The sequence below is a fragment of the Archocentrus centrarchus genome, chromosome 22 (assembly GCF_007364275.1).
Source record: "Archocentrus centrarchus isolate MPI-CPG fArcCen1 chromosome 22, fArcCen1, whole genome shotgun sequence".
Taxonomy (NCBI): domain Eukaryota; kingdom Metazoa; phylum Chordata; class Actinopteri; order Cichliformes; family Cichlidae; genus Archocentrus; species Archocentrus centrarchus.
Genome location: NC_044367.1, coordinates 3,808,180 through 3,824,743, shown reverse-complemented (window position 1 = coordinate 3,824,743; position 16,564 = coordinate 3,808,180). Strand labels below are relative to the sequence as shown.

The 16,564-nt window shown below is 43.0% G+C and overlaps 1 protein-coding gene across 1 annotated transcript in view; it reads right to left on the bottom strand.

Annotated features, from left to right (window-relative positions):
* The window catches only part of LOC115801393 (transcription factor IIIB 90 kDa subunit-like), a 123,913-nt gene that overhangs the window by 49,982 nt on the left and 57,367 nt on the right, over positions 1-16,564 (bottom strand). The window contains 1 exon segment of the mRNA XM_030759184.1: positions 77-138. Coding sequence (XP_030615044.1) covers positions 77-138 — 62 coding nt within the window.

Genomic DNA, 16,564 nt, shown 5'->3' with positions numbered 1-16,564 from the left:
ATTCACGGTACATGACGCGCTGTAAATCGGTGGTGTGTACGGCTTGACTGGAGCTGCATAAGCAGCAGGTACGTACCAGCTCTATCTCACTGTCATTTATCCCACTCAAGTCGAGCTCCCCGCTGTCAGCAGCACCATCTGTCACAGAGACAAACACCAGAATGGACACACTTAGATTTGCTGTAACACACGTTTTTGCAGCAGCGCTCCCATCCCAAAGGGGGTGAAACAGGAAACAGCAGGTTAGCAAAATAAATAAAGAAATAAACCTTTAAGATCCTGCTGCATCTCTGCGTTGTGGAAGATCTGTGAAGCATCTTATATCAGGAGTAAACCACCAAATAAAAAAAATGCACTGTGACTCCCGATAAGATGTTAATAGGCTTAACGCACGTTAAGCCGATCTATCTTCACACGCTTTCTTTTCAATTACGATACGCTTTCTAGAGTTCGGTGCACTTTATTTTGAAACAGATTTTTCACAGGATGGCCGAGACAGGCTCCCGCTCCTACCTGCAAGTCTCTGTGACGGGAAAACAGCAAACATTTAATGCGTTGATTAAAAAAAAAGCAGTATCTCAAATCTTCAGGTTGCACAAAAGTTCAATTTTGGAAGAGAAATTTCAAATAAAATCTGATTGGCTTTGATAACAGGAAACAAAAGATTACTTTGAAAGCGGCGGGAGCGTGTGCTGGCTTTGACGGGAGAAGGAAACCATCAAAAAAATTCAACAGCTTTCGCTCCAAAAGATTCTCCACCTTGATTACCTGTTTTGCAACAAAGTGCAGTTATTCTCCGGCTGTCTGCAGACATCAGACAGCCAATCAAAGCAGCAAAGGCTGAAAGACTCGTTCTAAAGGAGCAGCAAGCAAAAGGTTTATGGGAGTCATTTAACTTCTGTCAGACTTTCTGCCTTTGACACATTCACAGGGGCCCTCATCCTGAAGTTCAAACTCCCAGTGGGCGGCAACTTCAAAGAAGAGCCACCTGAGTCCACAGGCAGCTTCCCTGCTTCATTAAGGAGAGACAGGTGCACAGACAGGTAGGGAATAGACAGAGAAGAAGAAATACATTCATCCTCAGACAGTAAAGGGTGTGTTTGCCGCACCACTGAAGAGGTTCAGTGGGAGTGGAGTGGGGGGGGGGGGCTAATCTAGTCAGCTTTTTTTTTTTAGTTCAGTTAGCAGATTGCAGCTTCCTTAAAAAAGAAACCGCTCCAGAGGAAGAGACAGGTCAGTCGCTATCTGTCGGGCCCAGCCCTCTAAGAACTTCCTCCCCATAAAGTGCGAGGCCAAGATAAGACACAGACAAGCCCTGGGAGAGATCAGCAGCTCCGGGAGGCAGAGAGGCAGCGAGACTAAGAGCTGATAACAGCAGTCCAACCCCGGAGAGAGCAGGGGGAGGGCGCAATTACAGAGTTATTATTCAGCTGCTGCTTTGATATATCTACACTCGCTAATTTTAATCAAACCCGTGAAACTATTCCTGGTGAGAGTGCAGAAGAATTCGTGGACCGCAGGTTGAGAATCTGACTCAGTATACCAGGAAGGTAAAGTCGAAATAAGAGACATGAAGTTATTTGGCTGCACCTTCCTGCTTGTTTGTGCTCTTAATGAAGACATGAACGCTGCAGAGCCGAGGAGAAATGCTGGGATGTCACGTGAAATTTGGTACAAATAAAACATTTCAGATCAGGTACGATCAATCGGACTGCGATCATAAATGCAGCAGCTACAGCTAACTTTTAGATGCACACACGAGGAGAAGACTCGAGGCACTGATTTCATTTTTAGGACTTCTGGAAAGTCCACAGAAAATACATCAGCCACAACACTTAAACACCACCCTCTCAGGCCTATTGTGTAGGTTCTTGCAGTATTTGTAGCAGGCAGTAACAGGCTCATTTCATGGGAACCCTCCTGCATGCTTTTTAGGGATGTGGGGAGTTTCGAGGGCTCCCGGCCTCTCCGTCATGCTCCTCCAGCCTCTCGAGAGCATTTTTTGCAGCGTGTCGGGGCACATTGTTCTGCTGGAGGTGGCTGCTGTTAGCCTGCATAATGTTAAGTGGAGTTAAGGTGTCACGTCACCTGTCAGTGGTTTTGATGTAGTGACCGATGTAACCCTGATTACATGGTCACAGTGGCTGGTGTTAACCACATATTGACTAATTTTTCTTCACAACGACAGAAAAATCCATCACTTTGACAGATTTGAAGCGATCACACGCAACACTATCAGTAATGTGTGCTCGGAGGGTCAGTGCTCCGTCTCTTTCTTAACATAATGCACTGTGCTGATGGACCGAGGTGCAGGAGAAGCTATTGCTATTTAATTGGCTATATGTAATCATTAAATTGGAAAACCAAGTAATGTGTAATCCTGCATTATGATTACATTTTTACTACCCTTTCTGTTAAAATGCCCCAAAAATCTCAAGTAATCTGTTCAGCTAAACTAACAATCTTTTGTTTGGTTGCTGACTGCAGAGAAAGGGACATCAAAACCTTTACAGAGTAAAACAAAAACCTCGTAATAAACCTCCACGAATATGTTCCTGATTCAATCAAACTTTCAACTGAACAGCTTTTTTAAGTCATTCAGTGTTTACTCGCAGCAACACTCTAATAAAAGCTGAAAAATGTCAGGATGATGGAATGAATAGAAAATTTAAAAAATTAAAAAAAAAAAAAAAGGTCTAATGATGAATTTATAAAGAGCAGGATCCCATAAACACATGATGGTCAGGCTGGGCTACATAAGCACTAAATCTAAGCCCCTTTAATGAGATTATCTCGTTATTACACAGAAGACAAAATCATTTGAGCCATCTGGTCCTCATCAGTGGAAACTCAGTGGAAAGTGCTGAAAGCCAGAAACATTTTGTGTCACTCTGAATAAGAAGTGGTGGATTACATCACCTCATTAGAGGGGAGAAAAAAAAAAAAAAGAAGCTGGCCAAGACTTGCAGCACATTCACAAAACTTCCAAATCCTAAAGGAAAACAGGAATCACCTCCCTGATGACCTTGTGCATGCAGAGAAACTGCTTTTCTCTTCCTGTCCAGTCTGACAGAAGCCTGGGGTCTTTTGGCAGCAGCTCAGTAGCTCAGAGATGCAGCTCTGCCTGCATATCAGCACCGAGGAACACAGTGGTAATAAATTATTTTAAGACAAAGGGGAAGCAGTAACTGGAGGGAAAAGCAGGGAAACAGGTAGCGATTGTTAAAATCATTCTGACAGTGATCTGGAATTTTAGTGCTTAACACTATTTAGTAACAGGCTAAAAGCTCAGGCTACGCTCACTTTCACTCAGCTATTTTTCTCTTAGTCGCAGCTTTGTACGATGTCAGAGAGAGGGGCAGTCCTATGGTCGTCTCAGGCTCACAGTTCAGTCTGTAAGCACAGAAGCCCCACCCACCTGGTCTTTAAACCTTCTGTTTGCTAGGAACAGCCAATCAGATGAAGGCTGGCTTAAACAGCGAGAAGCTGCTGTTTCATGCAGAGGATGCACTGAGGCCCAGGGAAGATAAATAAGCAACAATGGAGCCTCAGCCTTTGAGCTGCAGCCATGTGAGTGCTAAATTCTAAGTTATAAACCAACATTGGCAAGTTTGGTTAGCAGGCTGCACCGGTGCAACACACATAAACAAGCATCTGCTAATTAGTGCTAAGCAAAAGACTAAGCATGCTATAAGAGAGCCAGCCAACTCTGAGTGTGGCACCAACGCCACAGATGAGAGATCCAGGCAGCACGATGTGACCGAGGATAGAAATGCTGCTGACTGACATGTGACATGATAAAGACACAAATCTCTTATCTAGACAGCTGAAACTGTTAATGCCCCCTAGCAACCAGCTATCATCTACAAAGCAAAGTCTTTATATGTGGAGAGGGGCTTTAGTCATTCAGGTCCCACAAGTCATGTGACCCAAAAAAAACAGGCATCACATTTCCTTTTAGTATTCAATGTGCGTGAACATGAGGAATGGCTCATCCCTCCATAAACAATGTGATTTAGCTGGCTGCAGCCCACATACGGTATACTTTACTCTCTAAGCTCCTTTATCTGGCATCACAGTAAGGACACTTATTTGCTCACAACTGCAGGTTCAACAGCTGTCTGAGAAGATGCCAAATTCAATTTCTTTTCAGGCATCCAGCTGGCCTGAAGATAAATTTAGGGGAGGAAAAAAAAAAAAAAAACATAGGAAGGCGGTGTTCAACCAGCCTAATCCACCGCAAGCTGTTAACTCCATCACCCTGTTCTCTCCTGGTCCTCACAGACAGGTAACCTGACCCTACATATACTCCTCAACCCCTCCCCTACTGCTTCAGAATTACCCCCTAACACTCTCCCTCCTCACCCGTCTCCCACATATCGCTGTGTCCCGGGTGGCAGCAGACCTGTCTGATGTGGTCAGGAGAAAAAGATGCTTCACCGCAGAGGCTCTCTAATACCAAAGAATAAAAAAAGAACACAAAGAAACCGAGAAAATGTGCCCCCGCAGGGGTGAACGCTAACAGGTGAGGTAGACGGCCTTTTGAAGATGGTGGAAGAGGCAGAGAACAAGAGATTTTAGACAGGAAAAAAAAAAAGCTAAACAGAAAAAGTAAGACGTAAAGCCGCCAATGGGGCTTAGTGTCCTCAAATCCCAGAAAAAGACCAAAACCAACAGTGTGTTTAGACCGTCTCAGTACTTCCTGCCTTCCATGCTCACGCCTCAAAAACCACTGAAGACAAAACGTTAAAAACAGCTCACACATAGTTTCATCTGTAAACATGCTTTACTGTTCCTGTACCAGTCGGCAGCTGGAGGTTTTAAAGGGAATGTGACTCAAATAGGAGGAAATGGCACATTTATTGGGGCACATCTGAAGTAAATGTAATCTATCCCAGCTGTATAGGTTTGTACAGAACCAGCTTTTATTAATTGCAAGCTCTGTAATCCCAAAAACCTAATTAGGCTCAGTTTTCAGCATTTAATTCAATTTATAAATAATTAAAACTCAACGATTCGGTTAGAGAAACTGTAGATTTAGCTGTGGCCGCAACCCGCTATTAACCTTTTCACTCCAGCTCGTGGCCTTCCTCAGCTCCACGCTGCCCTTGTGGAGATTTTACTCGCACGTACTAAAAGGTCAAACTAAAAGGTACTGATTCAGATTTATCAGCTTCAAACATTCATATCACATGCACAAAGTTTGAACTGGGATTAATACGTATGGCCAGCTGTAGTTTAAATTCAAAGGGGAGAGGAGTTCCTGCTGTGCTGGTGTCTGTAGGCAGGAAAAATGCAGCAGATTTGCAGATTGGTGTTAGGGAGTAGAGCGAAGCTGGATTTATGTATGAACTGCGTGTCAGATAGCTTTGGAAACTCCCTTCCTCCGCACCTTTCAGATGTTGGATATGGAGCATCAGCGTCGCTCCTTTCATCTGTAACTTTCTGAAAGAGATGAGCCGACATCCAACGGCGTGCTACTTTTCCTCCCGATCTCTCATTTCTTTGTTACTCAGCTATTCGTAGCACAAATACAACCCAAGACGACCCTTTTAACGCGATCCTAGAAAGATCCTGTGAAAAAGGGCGTGCATGCATTTTTAAACATCGTGTATCCCTCCTCCTCCTCCTCCTTGGTGACTTTTCACTCTCTCTAAACACATTTGATTTCTGACCTGGCTGAACAGCACGGTTAAAGAAAATTACCTCAGTCCTCCGTCTGTGCCCCAACTTATCTTCAGAAAGCACATTAACTGGACAGAATATTTATTTTAGCTTGTCATCCAGTTACTTACTGAACTCATATAATCTGGCACAAGTGACATTTGTCATCTCAAGCGATCAAAGCGATAATCAGGCCAGGCTCAGAATGACAAATGGGCTAGCTGAATATTTCGTGCTTTGGTCTTTGCAAATTAAAAAAAGGGGGGGGAAGGAGTGGTGAAAAGTTTGAGATGAATTCCAAACAGGAAACGGATTAGATTGCACACCTACCCTTCAACAATGTGACTCATGTCTGCTTTTAACAGTTTTTTTTGGACAACAATGACGTTCTATGGCACAGAAGTGAAAACTAAAAGCCAGCTAACTTGAAGAATATTTATTTCAGCTCATCAGATAATGTTTCGCTTCTGGTTTTCCATCGTTAGAGCCAAATGATTACTCGCATAGTACGACCCCAGGTCCAGACAAAGTTGGGATGCTGTGTGACATATAAACTGAATGCAACGGTCTCCAAATCTCATAAATCCATATTTTATTCACAGTAGAACACCGAAAACATATCAAATGTCTCAATGAGGCATTTTACTATTTCATAAGTAATATTGGCTCGTTTTGAATTTAGTGGCAGCAGCACGTCTCAAAACAGTTGGAACAGCTGCAACAAAAGGCTGGAAAAGTAAGCAGCACTGAAACAGCTGGAGGAACATTTTGCAGCTAATCAGGTTAATCGGAAACAGGTCAGTAGTGTGACTGGGTATAAAGAGAGCATCTTAGAGAGGACGAGTTTCTCAGAAGTGAAGATGAGCAGAGGTTCAATCTGCAAGACTTTGAATATCTCATCTACAGTAGATAATATCGTCAAAATATTTCGAGCATCTGGAGAAATCTCTGTGCACTGGGGACAAGGCCAAAAATCAGTATTGAAAGCACGTGATCTTTGGGCCCTCGGGTGGCACTGTTTTAAAAACAGGCCTTATTCTGTCACGGAAACTTCCAGGAACCACAGTCTGTGAACACAGTTCACCGTGCCAGCCACAAATGCAGGTTAAAGCTCTGCCATCCAGAGAAGAAGACGTATGTGAACATGATCCAGAAACAGCACCTTCCTCTCTGGGTCAAAGCTCATTTAAAATGGACTGAGGAAAAGTGGAGCAAACTGATCTGAGGTCAGATGAAATTATTTTGGGGAAAATTCAGATGCCAAATTCTTCTGTCCATTTATACAAACAACATGGATGTTGGGTCAGAAAATGAAAGTCAATGTTAAAGCTGCATGTCTGCTTTCCAATGGCCAGCAGGGGGCAGCAACATTGGTTGTAAAAAGGACTCTAGTGTATAGAATTCTATTGGAAAATAACACTTTGCTTCCCTTAAGTCCTAAACTCGGGAAACATTTTCCCATCACACTCTTAAACTGTAACTCCTACAGAAGAAAGCATGAAGTTTATTTTATGCATTATGGTCCCATGAGAAAAACAATAAAGAGGGGATGCTTTCCATTGACGAGTCCCTGCTGCACCAGCGCCACAGTCAAATCTGCCCTCTGATTTGATGTCTTGTTTCAGAAAGCTAAGATGGCAAAATGAGACTAAACAAACCAAAGTGTGGCATTACTGAGGCTGTAAAAGACAGATCAGTCTGTGCTTCTGTCTCAGGTCGGGCAACATGTGGTCCAAAGCACATTATCCTATAAGGATAATAAAGCATATCTTTGCCTTAAACTACTTTAAAGGGAAGGTGCTGTTGGTATTTTACTTCTAACTATCTAGTAACAAAAAAAAAAAAAAAACATACATTTTCAACTCGTGGACAACCATCTAATTTATTTTTGTCAAGTTGAACTACACTAATCTTAATGGAAATTTTGGCAACTAGACATTTTGGTTGATGAAATTTGTTGACATTAAGAGAAATGGAGTATCCTCAGTCTTATCCTGAGAGAGACTACCAAAGAAATAATAAACAGTGGAGGGAAAGGCCAAAGAGAACAAGAGAAACAGAAGCAGTCACATGGGGAGAAAAATGAGAAAAGGAGGCTGATGAAGACAAAAAGAGGCTGAGCAGGGAAGATTAAGAGAGGAAGAATGAGGTAGGTAGGACACTGAGACTGATGGAGAAAGTCAGCAGGAGGGAGTACGTGAAGCAGACAGCAGCTAGGAGAGCTAAAGGGGGGAGGAAAGGCAGAGAGAAAAGACTGAAGAGGATATAAAGACGATAAAATATTAGGTAAAAGGCCAAAATAGCTGATACAGAAAAAGTTGGGACAGAGACGGAGAAAAGGGAGGCTTAAGAGGAGTTTAGTGATCTCTCTCTAATCCTGAGCTGTATTTCATTTGGGCCTGATCTGACAAAAAAAAAGAAAAGAGACAGAAAGAAAAGACGAGGGGAGAGCAGGGATAAAAAAGGAGGAAAAAAAAAAAAAGCCACGCTGGCTAAATTAAAAGGAAGCACCAGTCTGCTGACTCCTCCACACCTCCTGTCCTCTCCTCCCTCCCCCAGCACTCCACCACCTCCTTCCCCTTTCTGAAGAAAAAACCCCCCCAAAAAAACAAAGAGTGAGTGTGTGTGATCTAAGGGATGAATGGGGCTGTGTAGCCTCAGTGCTGCAGGATCACCCATCATCCACACTTCAAACGCAGCCCACATTATCCAGACTCTCAGCTCTTGATGTCAGCAACAATCCTGATCCGCTCCTACCGAAAACCCTTCGACCTGCGCCGAGCTCGGCCACGGGGCTGCGGGGGGGGGTGAAAGGAGATGTTTTCATTTGTCAGGTTTTCTGCTCTTAGACTGGATGGTGGCTGTTAGAGGTGAAGTGAATGCAACTGCTGCACAAAGAACACAATCAAGCGAACTACCAGCTTTAATAATCAGTTCGAGCTGACACGCTCAGCTCTAAGGAGAAAACTCTAACTTCTAATCTTTAGGATTTCTGTCCTAACAGCGGCTGTCCCGGTGGGGCAGCGCAGCAGCCTTGAATCGCTGTCCTGTCACATACTATGAAATGAAGGATGAGAAACTCATCCGAACAATGTTCGTGGATGGATTGCGGTCAGAAAGGACCTCTCTGTTCAGCTGCCTCAGCTGACTCAATGCTGGGATTAAAATTCAATCTATTATCAATAATGGTGATCCTTAATGATGGTTTGTCGGTAAGGGCAAATTGCACCCTTCCTAAAAATCAATAACCAATAAACTCAATAATGGTCTTGGTGGTATTTATCACACCACTTACAAAATCATGGAAGACAGATCCACAATTCCATCCACCATCCTGGAGTAAACTGAGGAAAAACTTTAAAATGTGTATCTCTGTGCAGGCTTCTCCAAACATCAGCATACACAATAAAAAGACAAAATGCAGCGCAGAGGAGAGCCAGAATAACGTATGATTGTGACTAAATCCAACAACACAGCTGGGAACTACTGATCGCAGTCAGTGCACATCCAACACAAGGGTGGAGAAAAAAAACTGCAGAGCAGGATTTCTGAATTAAAATGCTTTTGTTCTGATTTTTTTTGGAGTTCCTTGGATGTTTTAGGTTTTAAGAATTATTAGTCTAACAGTTCAGGAATAATACACATGGTCACATTCATATAATGTGTGAGTTCAAGCAAAGAAACAAATGTCACCTTAAACACATGCACCAATAATGATGTGACACAGTAATGCCGGAGTGATGAACCAGTCCACCGAATGGGCCGTGCATCCATAAATCAATTTGTGTAAACGAGCTTTGATTGCTGGGTGGCACAATGAAAGCTGCAGGACACAGAGGCAATTACAGAACTCAAATACACGTTTAATAAAAGGTGGAATATGATCGCTGACGGGATTCATCGTGATCAAAGTCAAAGAGTGCAGTGAGCGTGCCAGGTGACTGATTTACTTTACAAAAAGACTTATTTCAGACGTTGGCAGCCATATTATTGATAAATGATACAAACAGACAAATTAAAAACATATTTTGTCCAAGAAGCAAAACAACTTTTTTTTTGCCCTGAATATTTTTCTGCAAGCTGGATATTTATTCTTTACTGATCTGGGGATTTTAGACCTCTTCTACTGTTGCACTCATGCTAAAGCATCCCTGGACCTGACTGTTGGCTAAGTGCCCCAAATGTTAAAAAAAAAAAAAAAAAAGCAGCTCCTGGTTTAAAAGTCCTTCCCTGCAGCACTGTGAGGTAACACGGCTCGATGCCAGCGCTGCCCTGAAGAAATAACCAGCCGGCTGAGGCAATAAATAGAGTGAGAGATTCTCGCTGACACGGGCGGGCTGGGCAAGCCCATTAAAATGTGACCTCCCCCCGACCTTGGAAGAGCCAAGTCTGAGTATACGCCCACTCATCCACCTGCTGCTGCTTCTCCTCCTCCTCCACCCTCAACACAAAATGGGGAGTGAGGAGGGGAAGATGGGACTCCTGGAGGCACAGCGTTGCCACCTTGTTTATATTTTACCACTATCCTCATAAATGTGTATTTTTTTAAAGCATGAAGTCAGTGTGGTGAGATTCTGTTTTATTCTTAATTATTTTACATAAATCCCATTAAAAGCCCCAAACAGTGATTAATATAATCTATGTTAAACTGAATGAGTAAGTCACACTGTAACCACACTGTTCATTATTATTATTCTGTGGCACATACATCATCCTGTTTCCCCAAATACTCACCAGAGCACCAAATGTGTCTTAATCCGCCACTAAAAATAGTCCCTAACAGAAGTACCATTTCCCCAGTTTGACAAACACTAGCGAGTCCAACCTTTGAGAAAATTAGTGTGACCTTTAAAAAAAAAAGTGTGTGTGAGAGGAGACACAGAAAGGCCCCGGCTGGATGGTGGATTTGAACCCAGGACCTTCTTGCTGTGAGGCAGCAGTGCTGACCACCACGCCATAATTAGAAACAAGCAGGATTACAGACATAACCTCTTTCCAGATATACTAACCTGAGCTCCGTCAGCAACCGTGTCTCCATCCAAACGAGCAGGTTATCAAGTGACATTCTACAAAGTTTGTCAAATAAAATGCAAATTTCCCTTTTTATCAGCGACTGTTATGGAGATGTACTCAGCAGGACGTGACGATACGAGATAATTAAACGAGCATCAGCAAATTTGCTTGATGCTTCACACCTGCATTAAGGATATTTAAAGAATGATTTTCTCACCGCTGTTCAAACTCTGGCATTTTAATTGGTAGAGTGACACGCAAATAATGTCTCAGCTGGATTCCTCAAAGGACACTGCTATGGGTCCTTGACCACGGGGCTACAGCAGGACAAAGCTGCTCTTTTTCTCATTTAACAACTGATCTTGTTTTGAAAAGGAGACGTCAAACCCCGAGAACCAGCAAAACAGCCTTTCAGAGCCCAGAACCTTCTCTAAGTTTCGATTAGCCCCAAAACTATAGTTAGGGCTGGATCAGGTGACCCTGACCCCCCCTTAGTTATGCTGCTACATGGAGATTTTTCACTCCCCGGGTGTTTATAGGCCACTGCTGTATGTCATTAGATTTTGGCGTAGTTTGCGTTTTGTCCTGTCTCCCTATGCTCTGCTTTCTCCCCCCCCCAACCAGTCACAGCAGATGGCTGCCCCTCCCTGAGCCTGGCTCTGCCGGAGGTTTCTTCCTGTTAAACGGGGGCTTTTCCTTCCTATCTTCACCTAATGCTTGCTCATCATCAGATTGTTTTCTTTTTAATGGTGTAGGTGTAGGGTGTCTACCTATGTGAATAAAGTTGAAATGAACTGAATATGCATCAGGTAATGGCTGTTCAGCTTCTGTGGCTTATTTATGGCTTTTCTAGCCTGCCAGAATCCACCGACAACCACGAGAAAAACACTTTTTATAAGTCAAAGAATGCATTTGAAATACAAAGCACCTCATTTTGGCCAGATGGAGAAAAATATATAAATGCCTTTTTTCTTGTGAGTTGAATCTAATGCTGGAAAAAAAAAAAAAAGCTAAAGGTAAAGGTAAGCTAAAATGCCACTGCCACAGAGCCCCAACAAGAACGACACAACCACAAACTGGACAAGCTTTGACAAAATCACCTGTCACAAACTGAGCCATTTGATCAAACAACTGCTGGTTTCTGCTAAATACTGTGCCTGATAAATGCTCTGGTTCAGCGTGACTTCAGTGCTAGATCATCGTCTTAAACCAAAACAGTCATCTAGCAGAAATCTCCTCAACAGTAGCAAACAAACAGGACTGAACGCCGGACTGGCCGACACTGCGTCACTTTTGTTTCCACTGTTATGAAGAATCTCAAACCATCCGTGATGTTTAGCATCCACCTCCCCTCTGCCACGACTGTGTCCTCTCATGAGCACAACAGATGTTTGTACTGAAAGTGATGGGTCCCTTTCAACAGCGTGCGCTATGTTTTCCATATTTTGAATAAACGTCTTTGATCAAAAAAAGATGTCCTGTCAATTTGTCCCCGTGCCGATATTTTCCAAACCAGCCTGCAATTTTACATCACAAGAGGGAGATGAATAAATCATCCACACCGAGTGAATCTACGGTGTCAGAGTATCCCCACATGAACTGAATGACTCGTTGATGGATGAGGAGGAGCGCTCTCTGGCAAAACAGCTGAAAACTCAGAGAACGTTGTCATAAACTGCGCGTGGCTTAATGTGCGCATTGTTACGGATGAGCATCAAACATCTGAAATGTCAGATTACAGCCACAGGAATGTTTAGCCAAATGCTGCCTTTGCCACACTGATGAATCAGCCTTCTGTGTTTTACATGGACCCAACCACTTGCTCATCCGCAGGAAAATATTTACAAACTTTCTATGGAAGTAATCAGAAGCTGAGACACCGAATCAAAAGGAAAAAAAAAAAGTAATAATCATGCTCGGATCCCTCTCTGCTTTTGTGCGTTGTCAGTCTGAGGTGTTCAAAGGGCTCTGGCAAAGAGTTCATGATGAGAAGCAGCGATGTACATTTTCAGTAGAATGCACTTTCCTTCAAGTCCTGACATGCAGTTCTGCCTCTTGTTCTTCATCTTCTGTGAAGAATAAGCAGGAATCACAAACCTCTAAAAAAAATCTTATGACTGCAACACATTTTGATTTGTTATCAGGAACTCATTGGCAGTTGAAGGTTTTCTTACAGCCAAGGGACACTGATGATTGGCAGCTATTGCATGAAATCTCCAAACTCAGCCCCATCTTCAAATCTGCACCACAGTTCACTTAACCTGTTTACTGTGAACACAAAGCTCTTCGGGTCGACCTTTCCTTCTGCCTCTGAATTATAAACCTGCACGCTTGCTGTTAACAGAACACATCCAACTGCAAAGAGATGCTTCAACATAAATAACAATAGGAGCGTGGGTGGCAGTAATGAGACTGTAGTCTGGGTTTAAGAAACTACTGCGCTCGCCAGATATGGAGCAAAGTACACCTCGAACTGTCACTGCCTGTAATACGCAGAAATACTTTGGCTTTGCTCCAATTTAAAGCTCATATGAGGAGCTTCATTTGGACAGCGCTGCAGAAACCAACAAAAAATTAATTATGTAAAAACAACTGCTAAAAACACAGACACACCAGCCCCTGTTCTGACTAATGGGACAGTATTCTGTGTGGAAGCACCGACGCTAACCCTAAAAATGTAATTAAGGGTAACGTGTTGAACACTGAAAAGATAAAAAGGTATTATAATAGCTCGCTCACACACACGCGCACACATGCACGCACACACTGGGGCAGCGGTAGAATTTGCACCCTTTAAGTAAAATTAGCAACTGTAACAGTTATTGGTTACAAGGAATCAGCCCTAGGAAATATAATTATCATCATGAAAATATACTTCATTTGTTAAAAGTATTCAATGCAAAAAAAAAAAAAAGTATGTATAAAATACTCAGTTTTTATTTATTTATTTATTTTACCCATACAGAAATATATAAGAACGTGTTTACTATTGCGGTTAAGGTGGTGCTCAATATGAACTTTTTTGCACAGAACTGCAATTAATGTTTTTCAGTTATGGATTAGCATGCTAACTACCTTCTTCATTAAAGGTGTGAGAACTCCACAGTGTGATCAGGACGAGGACTGAGGCCCCATCAGAGCTGAAGTGCATCACAAATAGGTCAGTCTCACATAGGCAGGTCGGTCCTCTTTAAGAGGATTGAGTTAAGTTCTTCTAAAGAGCACTACATGTGAGAACAACCTTAAATATGATGACCTCCTATAATGTCATCCGTTGAGGATAATCATGTTGCATCATCAGACTAACAGTTCTCCAGACTTCTGTTGTCAGGATCTAAAGCCTGTAAAGAACGGACATTTGAGAGAGCAGGGCTCCATAAAGGGCGACTTCCAAGCTGCCAGCCTGCTTCTCTAAGAAACGATCCTTCCATCTGCTGCCTCCAAGAACTGGGAAACGCCTCATCCTGAGCACATTACTTTTGATTTACACACACACCAGAAACTCTGCCTGCTGCCCCGCCCTTATTTCCTTCCACTCTGACTGAAGACTTTGCCCTAAATGCGATTTGAATTGACCCGAGATTGCGGAAGTCTGTTGCTTTCGAGGCGTTATATCAAAGTGAATCATATTCATTTCAGAAAGAAACGCGGCTTCTTCTTTGGCAGGGATCATTAAAAACATTTTTTCTTTATTACTAAAGAACAGCTACGTATTGTGTTCTTGGTTTAGTTATTCAATTCCACAGTTTCACCAAGATTCATTCTTAATTGGACTTGAAGGTCATGGTGTTAATTAATCAAGCCCTCAGACTAAAGCAACAACAAAACTCTTATTTAATGAACATTGTTGGTGCCATGTGACTAATTTGTGTCTTTTTAAACACTAAAACTCACTTCTCTTACCTTGGTTTATTTCCTGTTATTGTAGCTCTATGGTACTTGCCAACTTCGCACCTCCCCTGCACAGATTCAGGTGAATGTTGAGGCTGAGCTCTGTGTATACTGGGGCTGGATGCAGATTTCCAGTGAATGTGATTTTTACATGAATCTTCCAGCTTTTTTAGACATTCATATAGTCCATTTTGCTGCCAGCATTATCGAGCTCCATCAGGGACAGATGTTTAACCACAAAAACAACTAGAAGACCACTTATCATTTATGGAGCCACCATACACACATTACTGGGAAATACAACAGGCTGAAATAAACTTAAGTGTCCATTAAGGCAATGCTGGCCCTTTTTTTGGGGGGGGGCAGAAACCAGTGTCTTTGTTTCAGGAGATGATTTGTACGCCCATCATCACCTCCCTAAAACTTTGAGATAGTTATACAGATACAGATCCTTTAAAGCATTATCTACAAACAAACTTCACTGCGTTCATTCTGTAGCTGGTGGATTTCAAATCATGTAATCATGATCACCACAAACAAAAAAACTTGCACTTTTTTTCTGTCCGCGTGGCGTCAATTCAAGACACGCCTGGTCTGGGTGGCATTCCTGCTAAAACTCCAGCGCTGCAGCATTAAAGGTTGAGGAAGTGAGGAGGTCGAGACAGTGAAATCTGCTGTGACGTAACAGCCAGAGGCGAGCAGTTTCCTGCCTTTGCCTGCCTGCTAAACGGTAGCTGTCATCTCCTGTCAGGCTGGCGGCGGCAGACGAGACGGCTTCCCTTTGCCTCCTCGGGCCAGAAGACGCACATCATCTCCAATCACAGCTGGCTGCTGTGACGGGCCGCCGCTGCAGCCATCTCACCAGAGAGACTGACTGCTAACTGCTGCTGCTCACACACGCACACGCTGCCTGATTTCATATTCCACACCACACTGCTGGTGCTGCTGAGGTAGCTCAGCTTGTACTGACTCATTGAAAGCATATGATTGGCTGTCCACGGAGAGCAGCGCGGGCCTGAAAGAAACATTAGACTGTTGGTCTTCTTCCTCTTGTGTCTGTGTATCGGTGACGCCGGTCTCCCTGCGCTGCCATCGCCTGTCTGTCTGTCTGCCATCCGATTGTGTCGTTCTCCTCCTCTGAGAGGCTGCGTCCATCCGGCCATATGTCCGTCAAGCTCTACTGTACCGCCCCAGGCACTGCAAACACACTCAGGCCTGACCAGCTGTCTCAGCAGCAGAGAGGAAACGCTTGCAGTGAGCAAATGGGATGAGTTTGTGAATGGGTGATCTGCATATATTAGTAATAAGTCATTATTAATTAAAGGGACAATTTGTTTCACTTTTGCTGATCAACAGTGGATGAAGGCCACAGGTTTACGCAGCTGCTGACTGAACACTATCCTTCAATTAAATATATTCAGCAGGTGTTGAGATTGATGCACCTCAACTCATCTCCCCTCCCCAGCTTTAAATGGGGGCGTACTTACGAGGACCTGCATGCAACGTTCAAGTCATTCAGTATTTTTTGTTAAATGATGTAATCAGACTGTGCTGACTTCACAAATGGAAATTTAAAATCCCTCCTTCTGTACAGATGTTAATTTTGCCACATTTTTTTTCCAGAGGGTATTCTTGAAAACTAACTGAGCATGTGGAACTTCACACACACACGAATCCTTTTACTCAACAACCAAAGCTGTGGAAGTGGAATAATTAGCTGCCTACTGCCCTTATCTGCTGCCTTTACGTCATTATTTCTACTGGTCCATTGATACTCGTGTTTTTCCCCCATGCTGTGTTTTTTAATAGGTGATCCCAGCAGTGCTGCATTTGGTTTCTGTTGATTATCAACAGTCTTACTCAGAAATGGCTTGGAATGACTGATGACTTTTTCTATGACAAAACATGCATTGACATTTTTCTTATATGGTTAAGCTGGATACTTAACCATAGACTGGATATAAGAGATGAACACAGCCACCGGGATACTGTGATA